At 36.7% G+C, this 22209-nt stretch overlaps 1 protein-coding gene across 2 annotated transcripts in view; it reads right to left on the bottom strand.

Annotated features, from left to right (window-relative positions):
* The window catches only part of LOC119083772, a 114965-nt gene that overhangs the window by 10280 nt on the left and 82476 nt on the right, over positions 1-22209 (bottom strand). For both annotated transcript variants that reach the window (XM_037193556.1, XM_037193557.1), the window contains 4 exons: positions 14009-14559; positions 12306-12363; positions 2881-3253; positions 2459-2586 (listed from right to left, as the gene is read on the bottom strand). In XM_037193556.1, the coding sequence (XP_037049451.1) occupies positions 2459-2586; positions 2881-3253; positions 12306-12363; positions 14009-14559 (1110 nt within the window). The remainder of the gene's footprint in view (positions 1-2458; positions 2587-2880; positions 3254-12305; positions 12364-14008; positions 14560-22209) is intronic.

Genomic DNA, 22209 nt, shown 5'->3' with positions numbered 1-22209 from the left:
CGTAAGTTTTTTTTAAATCAATCGACATCCATTCAGGGCCGATTTATCGATTTCAAAGCACTGGGTATCAAAATTTCCGAAGGAAAAAAATTACCGCGAGCGAGATAACTTTGCATTTTGTACGGAGAGTAGGTATTTCCCAGCACTCGTCATTCTATTCTCTCTGCGCCCTTAACTGCTGTAGCTCTCAATGACATAATTATTAGGACATTCGACTATTATGTCATTGGTAGCTCTCCTTACCGCTGCAACTCCCATTACTGCTGCAACTCCCCTTGCTGCTGCAACTTCCCTTACTGCTGCAACTCCCCTTACTGCTGCAACTCCCCTTACTGCCGCAACTTCACTTACTGCTGGAACTCCCCTGACTGCTGCAGCTCCTCTAACTGCTACAGCTCCTCTAACTGCTACAGCAGTTATTTCAGGTCTGATGATTTCAAGACAAGGTCAGGTCAAGCCAAACCGACCTGTTCTGAGCTCTAAGGCCATTAAATTTTGTCTTGTAAAACGATACAAGTTCTAAATTTTAGTAATTGAGCGGAGGTTCCGAATCACAAAATTGGATGTCAGTATAATCCTCAAGACCTAGCTACTAGATGTAAGACTGTTATTACAAGCCTAATGTGAAAAAAGTTAATCAAACAGTGCAATAAAATTACGATTTCGGCACTAGTGTCGGAGAGTATCCCGTTTCTAGAATACTAGAATGGTAATGATCGAATTTCATTGAAATGGCGAAACGAAGACTGGAACATCGTCATCCTCACAAAATTGATTGAAATGGAACAACCGTTGAACCACCCTAGTGTGAGATCAGATCATAAAACCAAATTTGTTGTATTCAACTTAAAATTGCTTGGCTATACAAAATAACCAAAACACTTCACTCCAATTCCATAAACAATATTTTCATAATTTATATGGGTTTCTCTGTGTCGTGTGTGTTTCATTCGATTTTTTTTTTTCTTATTTTTGTTTTCCTTCTTCCATCGTTGGATAGTTCTTATACGTTTTATGTATGAATACTCGGTGGGTTCACAACATTGTTGTATTTTAATGGCATTATTATGAGAGAGCATTAGTCGTCGAATTTGTTCATTTTCGTTTTCTTTTTTTATGTTTGTTTAAACAAAAATTATGGAATTGGTTCAATGTGTAGATACAATCCCCACAGCCAGTGTGGCTTCAAGATAGGAGTCTTTTCGTTTTGGATTTAATTATTTTTATGGGGAATTTTTGGTTGTTATTTAACACACTGAATGGAATGGCCTATGTTGTAGATGTTTCTGGTGCCAATGGGTTGGATGATAAACTAGGCTCCGTTTCTTTGTTTTTATTTATTTTATTTTTTTATGTGTGGAAGTTACTGGTCACATAATTTGAACACTTGGATTTTTGTGTTAGTTTTAATTGAAAAACTTAATTAGTGTGTCAACCCAAATTTCATGCTTTTGTCGTTACAAAATTTTTGTTTTGCTTTGCTGTTATAGCGTTGAGAACAGGAAACATATTTTCAGCGAATTTTTATGACTCTGCTTGCTTGCCCAAGACTATGATATCATAGACGCTGAGATAGAGTGACGAAAAGGGGAGTGGCTAGCAGATAAATTGGTTGATTGGTTTTTCCAAGATTTCTAAATCGACCGAAAAGTCCTGTCATTTCTTAGAGGTCCCATAATTTGTACTTAGGCGCTCGCAATAGAATGCAGTGTCATAAACATCTTTGTGCTCAATTGTTAACCGAATTAAATCGAGTACAACATTACTAAAGGGTATGACTACTGACTACCATATCTCTAGAACTACTCAACCGATTGTTCACTGAACCTACTTCGCCATTTTTCGCGTTGCGGTGCTTGCGACAAAAACATATTCCACGCCTCGAAGTATGCAAATACCTCTGAGGAAAGTTGCTAACTGATATCTCGCCTAAATGTAGGCTAGACATAATGCACACAATTCATCATATTTGGGTTAGGTCGTTACAGCCACTAAAACACACTTCAAATACCCAAATTATGAAGCTTGAGTGAACATTAGGGCGTTACCAATGCGATCAAATTGGTAGAAAAATTCCTTGTGGAATTGCCAGACAAGGGAATCGAACCCACATCATTTTCGTGGAAGGGTAGTGTGTAACCAAGTGTCATACTGTCTTCCAAACCATTGGTCGGATTGTCTTTATGGGACGCAAAAACCACAAGTAACTGCAGCTTTCAGTGAAACAAAAAGTTTATGAAAGTCTGTGGCAGAGCCGACAAGCATCGAATATCCCCCCGTTAAAAATCCCTATTTTAGGAAGTGGGACACCTAAACCTTTTTTATGAATGAGAGAACAATAGGTGCCCTACGACTCCTTCTTGTCCCATGATTGGCACGCTTACCCTATACTCTAATAACACTTGACCTCTCTGGCATGCAACGATATATTTGATCGAATTAAAGCAGCTAAACTCACCCATGTCAGCTTTGTTTTTGAAAGTGTATTTACAGTCCTTTCGTCGACAGTGAAAATGTGTCGTGCTCTGTCCTTTGAATATACAATGTGTCACATTACACTCTTCGGTTGCACGGAAACGCTGGAACCTATGGATAACAGTAACAAAAGAAAAATTAAAATTCGGAAACCAGTCGGTCACTTCGAGCACTTCGAATTGAAAACGAAAAATTCGAAATTTGAGTGAGAAATTTTTACATCCTGGGGGCTGTTCACAAATTACGTCACGCTTATTTACGGAATTTCGTCACGTAAAAAGGGTTAAATTTGTCCCAAATTTTTTAGAACCGTCAAATTTTGCTGTATTCCTCCCTTTGAGCGTGAGGTAATATGCGAATATTTCGAACAACCAAATCAAAAATAACACAGCAAAAAACACTCACCCCTCCTGATAAATAGCCGAATCCTTTCGATGGTAATTCGAATGCATTTGAACGTCACTGGTGCTAATATAAACTTTATCACAATTGGGCTGCAGGCAATGGTAATGCGTTTGCTTCCGATTATGCGAACAATTGAGAAATTGCGGTGCACAATCGTCACTGGACGAAAAGCGTAAAAATCCGTGCGTTAGACTGTCATTGCGCTTTTTGTGCCACTTGTAGTGCCGGCTGATTTCCTCTTTTTTACTGAGCACTTTGCCGCGACACCAAATGTCGTAGCAGTGGTAATGTTCGCGAATATTTTCAGCAATGCATTGCTCGTTGTTGCAGTCCAGGAATGATTGGTATTTCTTAAAGTCCTTTGTTGCATCGGCTGTAAATTGGATATTAACAAAAATTAGAATTGCTTTGGCATTCGTTGACTTAGTTAAGGGCTTGACGCACTGTAATCCATTCTCTATTGAACTCTCACAACTCCTTGCATCAACATCTTTCGACTCTAAGTCCGTCCCTAATACACACCACTAACATTCTCAAATCAAACGAACTAAACTCGTCGAGTACAGCTAATCAACTAAAATTCTCATCATTCAACCGTTCACCATTTCAGCGCCAAAACAAAATGAAAAGAAGAAAAAATATTTTGAAATTAAATCACCTGCTAGCGGCCACGCTAACACTGAATGCCTCTTGAGGAAAATTCGTTTCGATAACAAACAAAAAAATCCTTTCGGCATCCAGCGACTTTTTGGAATTTTCTATTGACTGCAACCTGCTCGATTCTAACATTTTTATCTAAATGTACGATTTTTCGCGGTCGCTGCCATGGCATTGTATGCATCCAGACTTTATTGTTTCAAATTCTGTTTTAGCGAACATTTTAATTGTGTACTGCTGTTCCCTTTGTACCATGGTCAAAATCTAAACCGAACAACCGCCGGTGTGCGATACGTTCGTGTGTGTATGCAAGTGCATATGGAATGGCAAGGAAAACGAAATCCATTTGCGAATGTTTTCTAAAGAAAATTATGCCCAAGAAGTCATTAACTTCATTTGTTGTGCAACTGGTAAAGATTTCAGCAGGGCCGGCTTAACGATTCCAGCACCCTGGGCTACTGACATTAATCAGGAATTGAGTGATTGCGAGCGAGAAAATTACGAAATTTTACCTTTCAAAACGTTCTCTATTGCTCTCTTCTCAGCGCCCTGGGCTCAACCCATTTAGACCTTGGGTTAGGCCGACCCTGGATTTCCGATAACTTCTTTGCGTCAAAATATGCAAATTGAAATGCGGTTTTTTGCATTACACAATTTTTTACGCAAGTGATAAGGTGAATGCATGGTCTTTGGAGATTTTATATCGGCTCGAGCACTGACTCGTTCAGAACATGTCACATAATTCACGAAAAGATCAAAGTCGATTTTGTATTGTGTAAAAGTGCTGTGTGTGTGAGCGTATAGAAACCATTATCAGCAGACGAATCGGGATATTAAAATGAGTTTTGTTCTTGAACTTATGTGCTTTGGTGTTAATGGGACACGGCTATTGTTCATCGAATTTTCTTTGGCCACTGAAATGCAATTATTGACTTTCGATTAGCTTCAGCGGAATGGAACAATATGCAAAATTGATGGTGGTGTTTAGTTGTACATAAAAATGAAATATTTGCGTTATTTCATCACAGATGAAGCTCTTTCGGGATTACTTGTAACTTGATTACAATGTTACAAATGAAAATAATTATCATTCGGATTTTAGTGAAATTCCTTCGAACTCTTGCAAGAGCTTTGTTTTCGCAAGATTTTTAAGTCATCGGAAGAGCTTTAACTCCTTGGAAGAGCTTTAACTTTTCTGAGGAGCTTTAACTTTTCGGAAAAGCTTTAACTGATCGGAAGAACTTTAACAACTCGTGAGAGCTTTAACTCTTCGGAAGAGCTTTAACTCTTCGGAAGAGCTTTAACTCTTTGGAACAGCTTTAACTCTTCTGAAGAGCTTTAACTACTCGGTAGAGCTTCCACTAATCGGTAGAGCTTTAACTCTTCGGAAGAGCCTTAACTCTTCGGAATAGCCTTAACTCTTCGGAAGAGCTTTAACTCTTTGGAAGAGCTTTAACTCTTCGGAAGAGCTTTAACTCTTTGGAACAGCTTTAACTATTCTGAAGAGCTTTAACTACTCGGTAGAGCTTCTACTAATCGGTAGAGCTTTAACTCTTCGGAAGAGCCTTAACTCTTCGGAAGAGCTTTAACTCTTCGGAATAGCCTTAACTCTTCGGAAGAGCTTTACCTCTTCGGAAGTGCCTTAACTTAGGAAAAGCTTTAACTCTTCTGAATAGCTTTAACTCTTCGTAAGAGCTTTAACTCTTCGTAAGAGCTTTACTTCTTCGGAAGTGTCTTAACTCTTCTGAAGAGCTTTAACTCTTTGGAACAGCTTTAACTCTTTGGAACAGCTTTAACTCTTAGGAAAAGCTTTAACTCTTCAGAAGAGCTTTAACTCTTCGTAAGAGCTTTAACTCTTCGTAAGAGCTTTAACTCTTCGGAAGTGCCTTAACTCTTCTGAAAAGCTTTAACTCTTCGGAAGAGCTTTAACTCTTTGGAACAGCTTTTATTCTTCGGAAGAGCTTTAACTACTCTGTAGAGCTTGACTTACCCTTTAGAGCTTTAACTACTCGGTAGAGCTTCTACTAATCGGTAGAACTTTAACTCTTCGGAAGAGCTTTAACTCTTCGGAAGAGCTTTAACTCTTCGGAAGAGCTTTAACTCTTCGGAAGAGCTTTAACTCTTCGGAAGAGCTTTAACTCTTCGGAAGAGCTTTAACTCTTCGGAAGAGCTTAACTCTTCGTAAGAGCTTTAACTCATCAGAAGAGTTTCAACTCATCAGAAGAGTTCATCGGAAGAGGTTTTACCTTCTCGATAGAGAGTTCCTTTCGGAAAAGCTATATATTCGGAAGAATCTTCGGAAGAGCTACTGACGAGATTGTCAACCATTTTCTATGGGAATTTAAATCTTTAGGAAGAAAAGCTGCTAAACCATTAAACCCTTTGCAAATGTTTGTAAATTAGGTATCAATCCCTCCTGAAGCTTCAAAGCATAGAGCCCGAACTCTGTATTGAACCAAAGCCTATAAGAAACAGATTTCCGATATGGATTAAATTGGATTCTTGGTCGAACATAGTTATGCCATCAATTGTTACTTGACTGACGCAGATGTCCCTAGAGTCGCGCCACTTCTTCTGATTATTATTGTTTATAATATTAATCAGCAACCGATAGAGCTTGCGTTTACCGACCAATCGTTATCTAGGACCAATGGAAGTGTAAGGACTCACGGTTAACATTGACAATGCTCAATTACTGTCCATGTCAGCTGTGGTGCTCATAGATCCGAGTTCACAACTAGTTATTATCAATTTCCAGGTGGAACTGACGAGTTATATATTTGAGGGGCAAGGTGTTCTGAAGTTATCTCCTCTTTTTTCCCACTTTTTTATCAACAATTCTTTCAACTACCTTCGGAGATGATCAATATTCCTCAACATTTTCAGACCTGCATAATGAAAAACTAAATCAAATTTGTTCCGGATTCAATTTCATATCACATACGTTCAGTATACCGCGCCGCCATATCGATATTACGATTTACGTAGCCGAAAATGAGCCAAAATGATAACAACAATAAAAACTCCGAAATCAATTTAATTTAAATCACTCAAAATTTAATGTCTGCGTGCGTCTGTATAACCCAGTTGAAAATGTTTGCGATCCCTTCAATTCATTCCGCTGCTGAATAGAACAAAGGCCCATACCATTCTCGGAATTTATGCTAAACTTTTACACACACACAAAAAAATGATGTTGAACGTAAACGTACAATACAGCATGGCATGGGCCACACTCTACCGAGCCATTTAACATTACGTTTCTCGTTTGTGATATTATTTTTGAACCCAATTTCACATTTGAATATTAAAAAAAATTAAAAAATTTTTTTTCAATTTTCAGAGAGCCGGCGTGGATATTTTATCACTGCTTTTTCAGTATTTTATATGCATATGCTGTGTATTATTTAAGCAATTTAAACCAATAAAGACTTAATTTACAAATCGTGGGAATGGAATAATATTTTATTAAAACAACTTTGATTTCATGCAATTGAAACAAATTGAATGTAAGTGTCTTATGTGGATATATATGTTGGTTGGTGGTGGATAGGCTGATTTTAAGTTTCGTTTCTTTTCTTCTTTCCTTCTTTTTTTTTACTCAATTCAACGAATATGTTTTTTTGTCACAAAAATTGGGAAACCAGTAGATGACCATGCTTAATTGAACACGAACATGGAATGAAAATGGAATTTTTAATTCTCTCATCTTAATTAAAAGTACCATGCTGTTCCTACCGGATTGTTTAATAACAAAAACGAAAAACATTTCGAAATAAATTCGTAATATTTGTGTGTGTGTGATCAGTCCGAAAGTCTTTGCCAGCAATAGTTCACTCTTACCGAGACAAACTCATTAAGATAAGAATTAAAATTTGGTATTACATCTCGGTCTGTGAAAAAAGTTATTTCTGAGGGACAGTTATCACACAGCATCCAATGCAATGAATTACCTTAATATTTACGTCGCTAAACGGCGATTTACTTTCCATCTCAAAAAACTACGTTTGAAACGTTTTTAACCTTTCACAGACGACAAACAGAGCAGCTGTTTTCTTATTGGATCTATTACTTCATTTTTCCTAAGTATTTGCAAGAAACTGATTTCAAATCTTGTACTTCATTTCTTTGAATATGATTTTTGCTGTATAAGATCGAGCCTGTCCTGCTTGTTTTTTCTTGCAGTCATCATCGATAACAGATGATAATCAATAGGACGTATCGAATTTTTAGAATTTTAAGGGCCGCGATAGCCTGTGTGCGGAAAACGTAGATCATTGAAAACTAATTCCAGGCATATGGTTGATGGATCCGAAGGTGCCCGGGAAGAAGTCCCCCCGGACGACTTTAACTTTCAAATGGTCATAACTCGGAAAGTTAAGAGTATTTTTGAAAACAATGTTCTAGCAGGATGTAGAGCGTTAAAAACTCTACAAAACTGCCAAAGAAGCCGATGGTCCAAAAGGTGTGTCTGTCGAGGTTTTCTAACATCGAAAGTTCGACATTTTGGTTTTTGACTTTTATTTCCTGAGAGACAAATTATTAACTTAAGCTTTTGGCATGAGGTTGTAGAGGAGGTCGAGTACTACCAGTACACTAGGCATTGTCCCGGTCGGCAATCCATCCGAAACCACTTTTTCAACATTAATGAATGGACTTTTTAAGTGTACCCACGTCGCCCACGAAGCCAGTGCAGACACTGTAACCGGTGTTGCTGAGTCGAGGTAACCTTGGCCAGTAAGTGCACATAATATTCCATAACAGTAGCTGAACTCTTTTACAAAATATTTGGGATCTCGATGTAGCACATTATATTGAAAACCTTTTGTAAAAATATCGAAAAATGTGTATTTGCAACGAAATCGACTTCTTACTACTGTTCGTGGGTCAAATAACTAATTAAAACGATTATTTGTTGTTTTTCTCACAAATTTCACTTTCTCCCAAATATTTTGTAAAAGAGTTCAGCTACTGTTATGGAATATTATGTGCACTTACTGGCCAAGGTTACCTCGACTCAGCAACACCGGTTACAGTGTCTGCACTGGCTTCGTGGGCGACGTGGGTACACTTAAAAAGTTCATTCAAAAATGTTGAAAAAGTGGTTTCGGATGGATCGCCGACCGGGACAATTCCTAGTGTACTGGTAGTACTCGACCTCCTCTACAACCTCATGCCAAAAGCTAAACTTAATAATTCGTCTCTCAGGAAATAAAAGTCAAAAACGAAAATGTCGAACTTTCGATGTTAGAAAACCTCGACAGACACACCTTTTGGACCATCGGTTTCTTTGGCAGTTTTGTAGAGTTTTTAACGATCTACATCCTGCTAGAACATTGTTTTCAAAAATACTCTTAACTTTACGAGTTATGACCATTTGAAAGTTAAAGTCGTCCGGGGGGACTTCTTCCCGGGCACCTTCGGATCCATCAACCATATGCCTGGAATTAGTTTTCAATGATCTACGTTTTCCGCACACAGGCTATCGCGACCCTTAAAATTCTCAAAATTCGATACGCCCTAATAATCAAGTACTTCAAGTATGTGAGTGGTACTTGTTACGGACGGCTGTCATTTTATATCGTCAATGAATGCAAGAATGAACGACAAGTGCCGACAAATGCGGTCTTATATAACAAAGAGCATATTTAAAGAAAGGAAGTACAAGATTTGAAATCAATTTCTTGAAAATAGTTAGAAGATATGAAGTAATAGATTCGATAGGAAAACTGCTTATGGAAAGGTTAATGGCTTTTCTTGCATGTACACAAATTTTCTAGAATTATTTGATATATATCTCCTCTGACCTCTCTTCAAAAGTTCCAATACATGTTACGATGTGAATAATGTTTGTAAATATTGACGAAACAGAAAGAAGAACCGAATCAGTTCAATCTATTTGCAGGCGAGAAAATAGACCTTAGCTGAAACTTCGCGAGCCCTCATTGTGAAAAACGTTGTGTTCACCTTGGGAAAAAGTAGGAAATTTCATTGTCTCGGCTGACAGAACCCTCAAAAAAATCCAAATTTTTATCCTTAGTGAAAAATAACTATTTCAAACGCAGCCGAGAAAACAGTCATTTTCTTCCCTCCGCTGAAACTTAGAGAGTCTTTGTTGTAACGGTGTGTTCATCGATGAAAAAAAAAGTGGGAAATTGTATTTTTTCGGTTGACAATACCCTCCAAATGCAATTGCCAACCATATTTTCGCCATGGAGAACAAATAACTATTAGGTTTGTTTTCTGAGAAGAAGTGCACGGCTATTAAACAACAGCACACAGTTTACTCATTTTAATGCATGAGAAACCTTCAAAGAACCATAAATTTGGAAATGCATCTCAGCATGGTCTGTGTATCAATCCAATAATAAATTTTATAGAAATTTTGTAGAAATTCTGCGTTTCGTTGGTTTTGCATTATATATGATGCATTTCGGTTGACATTTAATAATTTAATTATGTTTTTCTCACCGAATATAACACCGAAAATGTGCCATTTTACATCAAAAATATGCAACGCATCTAATAAGTTGGATTTATTTTAAGCGTTTTATGAAAATAATGAAAATAATAAGCCGTGGTGCTGTAGTATTTTGTCAGAAGAAAAGAAAATTTCAAAAAATTTTTGACAATTTTCCTCTTGTTTTGACTTTTTGGTTTGCTTTTGTTGGAAAGACTAGAAGAAAACAGTTTTTTATGTGCGGTGGTGCGGTGATTAACCTTATTTTATACACTCAAAGTGTCATGAGCAAATGATGTTTTGTTGACAGTTCGGGGTAGAAAATGACTATTTTCTCACCTATTGTTTTAACAGGAAAGAAAATAGAAATTTTCTCCACCGAACTGTCACATTTGTTTTTGTTTTGAAGAAATCGTTTTACAATTTGATGCCTTTTGATTTCGGCAATAATTTGAAATTTTTGGAATGTGCGTTGTATAGGTATCGGTGCCCTGAGTACGAAATTCGCATCCGTTCTGTGTTTCCACTGTAGCCGATTTGAAGAAAGAAATTGGAACGGGACAGTTATCGGTGGACTAGGTAACTAGGGTGATGTAAGTTCAAATAACTGCTTCACTTTGTATCAGTAGTACAATATTAAAGGTTGATATCAGTAACATTTTGTTGTCTTCCTTCGGTATTGTACTAATGATAGATAGTGAAGACTTTTGCGATGGTTATTTGAACTCGCTGCATCCTAGATACCTGTTGCACCAATAACTGGCCCATTTCATTTTTGTTTTGTGAAGTAGCTGCAGCGGAACCACAGACGTCATTGGAACCAGCGGATGCGTCGGATGCGTTTTTCATACCGATACCTATCCAACACATTATGACACCATCTGTGTACAAAGCCTGTGCTGCCAAATGTTTTAATTGAAATGTCACGGACTCGTGGTTGCAACGACAACTCCAACCGCTTAACAAAGCATTACGATGAAACATTGTGGAAACGATGAAACGATTCAGATGCATCTAAATGCCGTTGACTTTGAACATCGACATCGTCACAAAAGACATGTAACGATAACGAGTCCTCAAAATCGAACCACAAACAGTTCGAAATTGCGAAATTAAATCGGCAACAATTTCACCAAAAAATGCGCACTTCTATCGTCAGGGCTATATTATTGTCCAACAAAAGAAAACCTAAATGTTAAAATTCTTGGCAATTAGAAATAAGAAGCAAAATTTCAATGAAAATACGCATCATACATTAGATTATGCAAAGCGTACACGGAGAGAGAGATGCACCATCTCAAGCCGAATAGAAAAAAAAACAAACAAACAACAAAACAAACTCATACAAGAACCCAATAATTATTTTAAATTGAAAAGCGAATTCACGTCGAAATTCTAAATTTATAAATTGAACTTACTGTACAAATTGCGTTTACGTAATGGCAAATCGAAAATTTTTCGTTTTCGTTTTTCGTTATTTTTATCTGATTCATTTTCGATTGTATTTTGTCAATTGCTTGATTTACACGTACAGCGTTAGATGCATTATAAATTGTCCTTCTCGTTATTTTTAATACCAAAATCTCATATAAATGTACTGCAAATGCAACGGCGTATTGCAATTAATTCATCGAATCGAATTCTTGTGCTCATTAAATTGATTTTTTGACGTGAATCATCGGAATTTTCTTCTTTTTTTTCTTTCGATTTGTTTCGATTTGAACTGAATTTTTGTTCGTAATTTAGATCGATTTTAGAGCGAAATGTAATTGCGATTCGTTGAAATTGATTAGAATTTTCAGTCTCATCAATCATGTTTGTTTGAGTCGATTCGTCGATTTTCTAACATTCGAGAGTTTTGAATCTTCAATCAACAGCATAATTCGCAATGTAATACTCATCTGCCCTACAACCAGGTATTATTATTGGTAGAACATTTCCTTCCATTTTACACAATTCCGATACGCAACACAGTTTTAAGCAACTTAATTAGCTCTGTGCGCATGTTAAATCACGTGAAGTCCTAGATTTTCTTCTTTTCAATCTACAACACTATCGTACAACGCATAAGAACCTTAGAAATGATGTATGTGTGAGAGAATTTGATCTATTTTTTCTCTCTCAAATTCGCCTCTCTAAGAATTTTATGAGTTGTACGGTAGAACAGCAGAATCAAGGTGTTCCTACTAAATAACTTTCTTTCCAAAATTCAGTCGGATGGACCATTGTCCAATAAGTATTGCTCGTTACGTGAGCCATCTTTTCTAGCAGCTTCAAATAAATTTAAAAACAAAAAACTTTTACTTACCGCTGAAATGTTTGTCCTCGCTTTGCAGTGACTGTTGCAGCAATGGTGAGAAAAATATCTGGGAAAGATTTTCCGGCATTAGCATATTTTAGTGGGCAGTTAATGAAAACTTAACAAAAACAAAATCACAAATTTTTAGCTAGCTTTGGAGACCAGGTATCTCAGTTAATATTCGAAAATGTCGCGTCTTTGTTATCTTTACAAAATCACAGACAAGAAATGAGCATCCGCTCAGCACAATTTTACGATTTTTGCTTGCGATGACTTCACAGACTTCTTTAGGCACAATGGTCATAATGACTGAAATTATTACGAATAGATCGAGAGCCCACGTGTATTCAATCACCCGTAAGGTAGCTTAGGTGCAGGATTTCATCCCACCCACTTTTTAGTCACACATAAGACCGCGGCTTAAAGCCATATTAAGTGAAGCAGCAACTGACATGGATCGAACTCGATCTGAACCTAAAATTTTCGATTTCAACCCGGACCTAAACCTAAATTTGTTCGACCCGACACTGAACTTTCACTTTCAGATTTGACAAGAAGCTGAAATTTTCAGGATGAATCACATCTGGTTCGGATAATCCGAAATTTGTGCAACAGAAATCATACATTTTTAAGAAACATGTCCAGCTACTCGAACCCGATTCAATCTACAGAGAATAAATGATTTCGGTGTGCCACTTTAGCAACAACTGGTTTTGTGTCAACTGGTGAACATTGTAGCAATTGTTCGAGTTCGGGTCAAATCTGAAATTTTTGTTCTTGTTCGGGTAAACCTGAATTGAAACGGGTCAACCCGAACACAATCCAAGCCTTACTGTAGCTAGACACATAGCGACGTGAATGAGACCTAATCCAAATTTTTCTTTTGTTCTTCTGTCAAGTTTGACAGTAAAACAAAAGAAAAATTTGAATTAGGTCTTCTTCACGTAGCTAGAGTTAGGCACACCACACTCAAACCATACTCGAATTTTTAACTCGTCAAGCACGACAGACATTTCAATGAAATTCAATTTTTCAGTTTTGATCTTATGCAGTGGAAAGACTTTTCATATGAGGAATTACAGGGCACGTGTGGTCCTGGCCTACGATTTTTAGCGCATCAAAAACGCAACGTTTAATATCTCATCCAGCGGTTGTTGAATGGAAGAACGAGTTTCCTCAAACGATGCATTAAAAATCGATAAAAAATGTTCGCCGATACATTAAGTGCCACGCAATAAATTCAGATTTTGAACATGGCTACGGCCGAAACGACTGCACTAAAAAAAAGTAGTCATTAAATCGCACCATTTATCCACGATGTACTGCAGCAAAAATAAATTTAATTGAAAATAACAACAGCAGCAGCAACTACAAACGATCAGAAAAATTATCCGAAAATTACTTTAAATTGCGGTGCACCCATCGTCCGCTTGTTTATTTTGCGTTTTTTTTTTTAAATTTTTTTTTCTCATTTTTCCCCTCATCTTTGAATATTTTGTTGTTCAACATTTGATGGGATGTGATGACATTATGAACGGCTATTTAAGTAAATGAAGCAAGTAATGCATGGGACCAACACTCGCAGTTAAGCGCAAAAACAAGCGTAATGGAATTTTAAAATCAAATCCGAAATAGAAACACTGGGCACATATCGACACTGAGTAACACCACACCACAACAGAACAACAAGTAAATTGGTTGAAAACACTTACATCATTCGATCGATCTCCGAATCCGTCTTTCCTTGCCATTGCCAAATCAAAACTATTTATGGTCGTTCCACCCTCACTTCCCTGATCCTCACCACTGGCCGACCCATTCGAATCATCATTATACTGATACGACAAATCGAATGCATGCGTTGCCGACGAATTGTCCTCGTCGTCATCGTCCTGGTCCGCATCACTATTCTCCTCTCTCGCTGTCATATCATTCGTACTGGATGTACGCGATCGTCGGTCCGCATTGAAACTATCGTTGCCCATTAATTTCGATGCCGGCGCTACCGATATCGATGCGGACGCCGTCGCCTGACTGGTACTCGACCATGGCGACGACGGTCGTGATGTTGAAATTGCACATTCACCGTCATTGTTTAGCGAACGCGGTGACGGGTGAGTGTTGTGTTGTTCGTTGGTGGAACGCGTCGCATCGATCGGCGTTGTGGCGTTGCGTTGATTGTGTGCTGAGGTGGCGTCGATTTGTGACGATGCAATGATCGGTGTACGAGGTGGGGTCGGTGGTTCTAGCGGTGCATTTTCCACTGAAAGAGCAAAAAGATTTTGATCATTAGATGAGTCACTGTTGTTGTTGGTCAACGTTTTGGTGAAATTGAACAAAAGGAGTTGGGTGAGGAATTCGAGCTGCGGTTTCGAGCACATCGTTTTTTTTTAAATGTTTGGAAACCAATGATAGAAGGAATGGAATCGATTGTTTAAATAAATGTGAGTCACACAAAGTTTCTGCCAAACCAAAAAAGATTTTCACACAAAAAAACACAAAAATTCGTATGTTTGCCTTGATGTTGTTCTCTTAATGGTCGCGCAAGAACTGAAATTTTCTCTGAATATTTTAGGGAAAAAAGCCGAAAAAATCCTTTTAAAAAAACCCAAACATCAAGGTAAGGGGTTGCATAAATAAATGCCGTGTCTCTCCATTCATTTATTGCAAGAATATCAAATTTTCATCTCCTCAGTTTCGGTGCATTTTTTTCTCTTTTCTATTCTTTTCACAATTTTATTGAACGATTGAACCCAATAACCCAACCTTTCATCTTCATCTCATTCCCATAAAAATGAGTAAAAAAAAAACGAAAGAAATTGCCTTCTCGCAGCATTTTTTTTTCTACGCAAAAATAACAGAGAGAGAGAGAGACAAACAATTCTACCAGAACGAGAACCGAAAAAAAAACAAAAAATTTTTTAGGTAAAAAATTGAACTTTTTTTCCATCCAGTGCATCGTAATGTACGGATAATGAACGGTGTCGGGTTCGGGGGGTACATTAATGCAATAACGAGAAGAAAGAAGGGATCAATGCCGATTTTTTATATTCGGTATAATATACGGTGAAGAAAAGCAAAATGCTGAATGATACATGCGATGGTGCGTGTGGCATGAGTAGATTTCCCGTAATACGGAAATACCAATATATAACGCACACGGTCATAATAGACAGAGCTGACACAATGCGATTGTTTATTTTTGTGTGTGGCAAAGGTCCTTCTGCATTGATTATCATCTCCTTTCTGCATGTATGTAGGTCATTATCAGACGCTGGGGTTTTTTTTTTCATTGATCATATTATGCATATGTGTGCACTAGTGGTGGTGATGGTAGTATGAGAGGAATGCATAATCAATTAATTGAATTGTCTAAATTGCCTGATGATGTTGCATGTTACTTAGTATGGCAACGCTACCGGCTATACACAATGAGATGAAAAATATTAATGAAATTATCGTGCAGAGGAAATTTACATAGCAATCCGAGGATCTAGAATAATTGGAAGCTGGGATGTCTAAAGTCTTCTGTTCCTTTGTGCATTAGTTGGCCTTTGCATTGTTCAGAAAATATGTATCCCAACAAAAATCTCTTTGAGAAAAGTGTGACGCAGTCTTTGAAGTACAATTTCTAAAATGAATGATATCGCTAGAGTTGACGCTTTAAGCTTCGTTACACAAAAATTAAATTTTACACCCAATTTTAGTTCAAACAAGCTGGCTTAATTTTATCTCATCATCTGCCAAATAATTTTTACCAAAAAAAATTTGACTGGAAACAACCAAAATTTTACCAAAATAGTCTGCGTCTCATGTGGCAGGTAAATTTTCTTGCTGGGTTGTTCCTGAACATTTGTAACTTTGCGATGCAGATTTTTTTGGTAAAATTTTGGTTGTTTCCAGTCAATTTTTTTTTGGTAAAAATTATTTGGCAGATGATGAGAAAAACTAAGCCAGCTTGTTTGAACTAAAATTGGGTGTAAAATTAAATTCGAAAATTTAACGAAAATTGAAAATTTGACGAAAATCGTTTGACGAAAATCGAAAATTTGACGAAATTTAACGAAAATCGAAAATTTGACGAAAATCGAAAATTTAACGAAAATTGAAAATTTGACGAAAATCGTTTGACGAAAATCGAAAATTTGACTAAATTTAACGAAATTCGAAAATTTGACGAAAATCGAAAATTTGACGAAATTCGAAAATTTGACGAAATTTAACGAAAATCGAAAATTTGACGAAATTCGAAAATTTGACGAAGAAAGTAATTCTCTATCTGTCACCATTCAAGAAAATCTCATTCCAATTTAGATTTATTCAATATAGCGAAAAAAAAGGCTGCTAGGCGCAACCAGCAAAAAAACGATCTTTTCAAAAAACAAGTTTACAATAAATAAAAATCATCAATTCTATTCGTTCCTAATGTTCCCAAAATGCAGCTAGCGTTCCTTCGTTGAATGGCAATAGAAACCTTCTGTAATAGGTAATCCATAGAACGCGATTCACCGGAAGCCCGTCGCATCAATGATCCTAATTTCTTTATAAATATTCTAGTTTCTGGACCCATGCTACCTAGTGATTCAAATGCAATAGGAGTGAAAAAGTAATTTTCTTTTAAAAGTTGGTAATGATTATGCTTATGTCTTTCCGCATTATCTGCTATTGCACCAGCCTTCTTTGAAGATTCATTTACATAAGAAGGGGCGAGAGTATCTCTAACGGTAACATCCCAAAGTATCGGTCTACCATGACTCCATGGAATTAGAGTCACACCATCCGGTCTTTTACCGTCATCTCTAGAGATCCCAGGAGGCTGTAAGAAATATCTTCAAAACTCCAATTGACCATTTCCAACTTTCGACACATTTCGCAAATGAAGCGCAAATAAGATAGAATAGGATTTGTGGTGATACAGGCCAAAGGAAAGAAACTTAAATTCTCGCCTATATATAGTTGCCGCGTCTCAAAAAATTTTCTTCGTTCTTTTTTTGGAAGTTAGACTGCGTCAAGTCCTCCGCTAACGCTCCGGACATGATCGATACCCATTGTTTCCTTTAACATTTGGCAAGTGGCTAGTCATCTTTAATCGACAAAAATTCGTCTGTCTCACGACAAACTAGCGTAGACTTTTAAACACAATGAAATTCCATTGTGTTTTTGGGAAATACGTCAGTTTGTCACGAGATAGACGAATTACAAAAATAAGCGATGAGGTCTGGGGTAATGTCATCTTATGTATCCAAACATTTGCTAACACTGCCGAAGTAATAGATTTTGTATCAAAGACTGTAGCGGATCCATTGAACAAAAGAAGTAATAGATTTAATGATTCGTATGCCGCTATGCCGTTTATAAAAGAGGTCTGTTTGAAAGCATGTGCTGAGTAAATTTTTGAATTTCGATTCAAAATAAAGATTAACAGCCCTGAATCTTACCATTTTCGGCAGTAAGATTTGAATATAATGATTCTTAGGTTCTGGATGCTTTGGGAACAAAAAGTTTCTGTCTTAAAACTGAGAAAGATCTAAACTCGATGTGAATTAGGCTAGAGCATCCAGACAAAAGATTTTCGTGTCGATTCTAAGCAAAAAATTGTTCAACGGTTAGCATTCAAAGTGAACCGATTTTTTACGAAATGTCGGACCTATCCATTGATCCGAAATGTACACAAGTGGGTCATACGATTTCAGTCCAAGTTTGCTTGAGCTGATTTTATCAGCTGGATCACTCATACAGTCAAAACTGGTAATGAGTGTTTATACGGATTTAACAGTGCATTCGCGTGGTAGTGGTAGAACCGAATAAACGTGCATAGCCAGTTTTGTTTGTGTGAGTGAACCAGTTGAAGGCTTAAGTAAATTTAAACTGAAATTTAACTGTCTTTTCTTGTAGTTCTAGCTACCGGGCAGCTGAAACAAATTTTTTCTTATCGATCAAAATGGCGTCAGTCAAATTTTGAGCGGATAAGGTTGAAATACCCGCACCTAATTAGCGACTTATAATAAAAATTGAAAATTCACAAATATCTGGCAACTTCCGTGAGTGTTGAGCTATCTTAGAGACATTTAAAAAGGAGTTGGTCAACCACTTGTTTTAACATCCATTAACGAACGAACCAAATCAACAAGAAATGATATCTCAGTCGATTTACAGTTTATGCCAACCAAATTTAGACCGCAATTGGCTTCAGCTGTTTTTCAGCTTGTCCACTCATGCAACATCTCTGTCTTCTACGGTTTTACAACTACCACCACGGGCGCCTATGACTATTAAGCTCATATATAATAGTTATTTAGACATCGAGTGCAAAGTACTTTATTAGGCTCTAGATGTGTAATTATGATACGAGGCCGCAGGCCGTGTGTCAGTGTCATAATACACATCGTGAGCCTAATCAAGTACTTCGCACCGAGATTCATATAACGTTTTATGCAACAGAGCGATTTAAAGTTCACAGTTTTCGAATTATGTTCTCGAGTTGCATAAACAGTATTTCTAGCTGTTTATTAAACACGTTGTGTGTGTGGACCAGCTGAACAGCTGAAGCCAATTACATCACAAATTTGGTTGGAGTTGACTGTAAAATTAAAAAAATGTAATTCTGATGTGTTCCGCCTGTCTCTAAACAGTATGTGTAGGTGGCGGGACTTTTCCACACCGTCAATATCGTCAGGAACGATATTATCGTTTTTTAGACGAACGATACTATCGTCCAAAAAAACGATATTATCGCCCAAAAAATTTTCATCCAGGACGATAATATCGTCTAAATTGAAAAATTCTAAAATATTGTCTGGACGATAGTATCGTTTTATTGTCGATATCGTCCAGAACGATATTATCGTCCCAAAAATTATCGACCAGGACGCTAATATCGTCCAAAATAACGATAAATTTGTTCAGAAAAAGGAAATAACGATAATATCGTCCAGGGAATATTTTCATCCAGGACGATATTATCGTTTTCTGGACGATTTATCGTTTTTTGAACGATAATATCGTTTTTTAGACGATAGTATCATCAAAAAAACGATAGTATCGTCCAAAAAAACGATATTATCGTTTAAAAAGGATATTATCGTTTTTTTAAACGATAATATCGTCAAGAAAACGATAATATCGTCCTGAAAATATTTTAAAATTTATAATTTTAGACGATATTATCGTCCTGGATGAAATTTTTTTGGACGATAATATCGTTTTTTAGACGATAGTATCGTCTAAAAAACGATACTATCGTCCAAAAAACGATATTATCGTCCAAAAAACGATACTATCGTTTTTTAGACGATACTATCGTCTAAAGAACGATAATATCGTTCCTGACGATATTGACCGTGTAGTTATGTCGCCTCATCACATACACCGTCAAAAATATGTTGTTCCGACAGACACATGTCCGAACTTACAATTCTAAGTGGTTTGGTCCATAGTTTCGGACATATTTAATGAATGCTGCCTTTTGTAGACGATCAGACGATGCTTAATTTTGTACAAATCAAGTCAAGTACAGTACTTGAACGATAAGGAAATAAATTCTCGTCTCAAGATCCGACCACAACGAGAGTTCAATAAACTGTTTCTTTTTCGATACGAAAAAAAAAAAATTAGAAATATTTTGTGAGAAATACGATGCCACTTACCTATAGCGGAACCGTTTTCCTCAAAAAAAATCTCATAATTCACCCCTTTCATTCTCATAGCATTACACAACTAATCTGGAAAAAATAATATTTAAATAAAAGGGCTAAGGGAAACGGAGATTTTTTTCTCTCTCTCTTCGTTTCTTATTATGTAAACCCAAAGAGTTAGGAAGACGAAAAAAAGAAATAGTTTTCTTTTCGACACATTAAACCACTTGGTGTATACATACAGTTAATATACTGTACGCTTGAGCATATACAATATATTGTAATTATTATGTGAAGTTAACATTATATCGTACAACGTATGAATGAATGTCTAAAGATATTAAGTTATATATATGGCCGTTGCGTATTATTATTTATATTTAAATTTGAATTGGATTTTTCGTTTTGTCAAGATGTACGTGACAGGAATTATGTTTTTTTCATTTTTTCAATTTTTATATGAAAAGAGCTGATTTCGGTTTATATATTGAGTGGAATATCAGGAAGCTCTTTACGTAGATATAATAAGCGGCTGCTTCCACCATAATGCTTCAAATTATTAATATTTCAATTTCAATGTTTTTTTTTTGTATATTAAAAACCATACGTGAACTTATGTAGGTAAATGGAAGTTGGATATGAGCTCGAGCTCTGCTTAATTGTATTTGTATTTTGTCGTAAACTTTAAAATGATTTTTTTTTTATTAAACAAATTTTTTTTTAATTTTTTTTCCACTCGAGAATGGATTGTTAAATTATTAAATTGTATTTTCTATACTGTTTTTCCTCCGTTTTTTTTTCGTTTTGTAGGAGAGCCATATACGTGCTTGTGACACAAAATATGGATAAATTCAATTTTGTATGTGCGCAATGATAAACGGAAGTTGGTTGAAAAATTTAATAGAATGAAATGAATGAATGGATGTGGATGGAAAAATGTGATTTAATTTAACAAAAAAGAAAAAAAAAACAATTTATGAAAGAACGAAACCAACAGATGTTTTTTTGTTGAAATGATATTTTGATGTGTTGTGTATGTACGCGACACTGTTTCAAATTATTGTTTTTATTTGTTTTTGACATTAAGAGTAATATAATTTGTATGGAGGACAAATTCAACGTATCTGGATTTTTGACGAGTATGGTACCCATCGAATCCTTGCTTCATGACGAGTTCAACGAGATATATCTCGCCTTTCTCGGAACTGTCGTTTTCGTGGTAGAGCTGTTTGAAAAATCGGTGGTTTTCAGAAGGAAATCTTTTCACACTGATTATCTCGGGTAATAAGGGGTCGCCTTCGTTCAAATTTTTGGGGATTGTAGTGCTAGACTAGACCGATCACATAAGCTACCAAATACGTCGGGCTGTTGGCTGGCTTCAGTGACTGTATTAAGAAACATTTTCTCTGACGTAATAACGGGTGCCCGCATCAGCAAACCTAACGGTTTAGGGTTCCATTGGAAGGCTTAGGCTTGGTACTTCCTAAAAATAATAACACCTGTGCTGGAGGGACTATTGGCTGTAAGAGATAGGGTGAAACTGTTTCACGGATTTCCCAAGTTGTATGAAAAAATGGTTTATCTCGAAAACCCCCCGTACAAGCGATTTTAATTTTTATTAGAGAATGATCAGGGCCTAGTCCTCTGCTATAAACAGCAATAACATTTTGGGTACATTCACTTTCAACTAAAAATTTTTGAAGATCACCAACACCATGAACTTTTTTTGGGATTCGACGGATTTGAGTAAAATTTTGTTTTTACTTTCTAAAGAAGTGTTTTCGTTTGAGACAAACAAATAAGGCATTTCTAGGCTGAAAAAATGGAAGTGGTCGACAACTGGTCGAATGTTTTTTGGAGTACTAGGTGACATCTAAGAAATTGCCCTATCTCTTACAGCCAATAGTCCGTCCAGCCCAAGTTTTTATATTTTTAGGAAATACCGAGCCTAAGCCTTCAAATGGAACCCGTTATTAGTCAGAGAAGATTTTTCTTAATACAGTCACTGAAGCCAGTACAGCCAACAGCCCGACGTATTTCGTAGCTTATGTGATCGGTCTAGTCTAGCACTACAATCCCCAAAAATTTGAACGAAGGCGACCCCTCATTACCCGAAATAATAAGTGTGAAAAAATTTCCTCCTGAAAACCACCGATTTTTCAAACAGCTCTACCACGAAAACGACAGTTCCGAGACTGGCAAGATATATCTCGTTGAACTCGTAATGAAGCAAGGATTCGATGGGTACCATACTCGTCAAAAATCCGGATGGCATGGCC

Source organism: Bradysia coprophila, unplaced genomic scaffold, assembly GCF_014529535.1.
Source record: "Bradysia coprophila strain Holo2 unplaced genomic scaffold, BU_Bcop_v1 contig_70, whole genome shotgun sequence".
NCBI classification, from domain to species: Eukaryota; Metazoa; Arthropoda; class Insecta; order Diptera; family Sciaridae; genus Bradysia; species Bradysia coprophila.
This window is presented reverse-complemented; position numbering and strand designations above follow the sequence as displayed.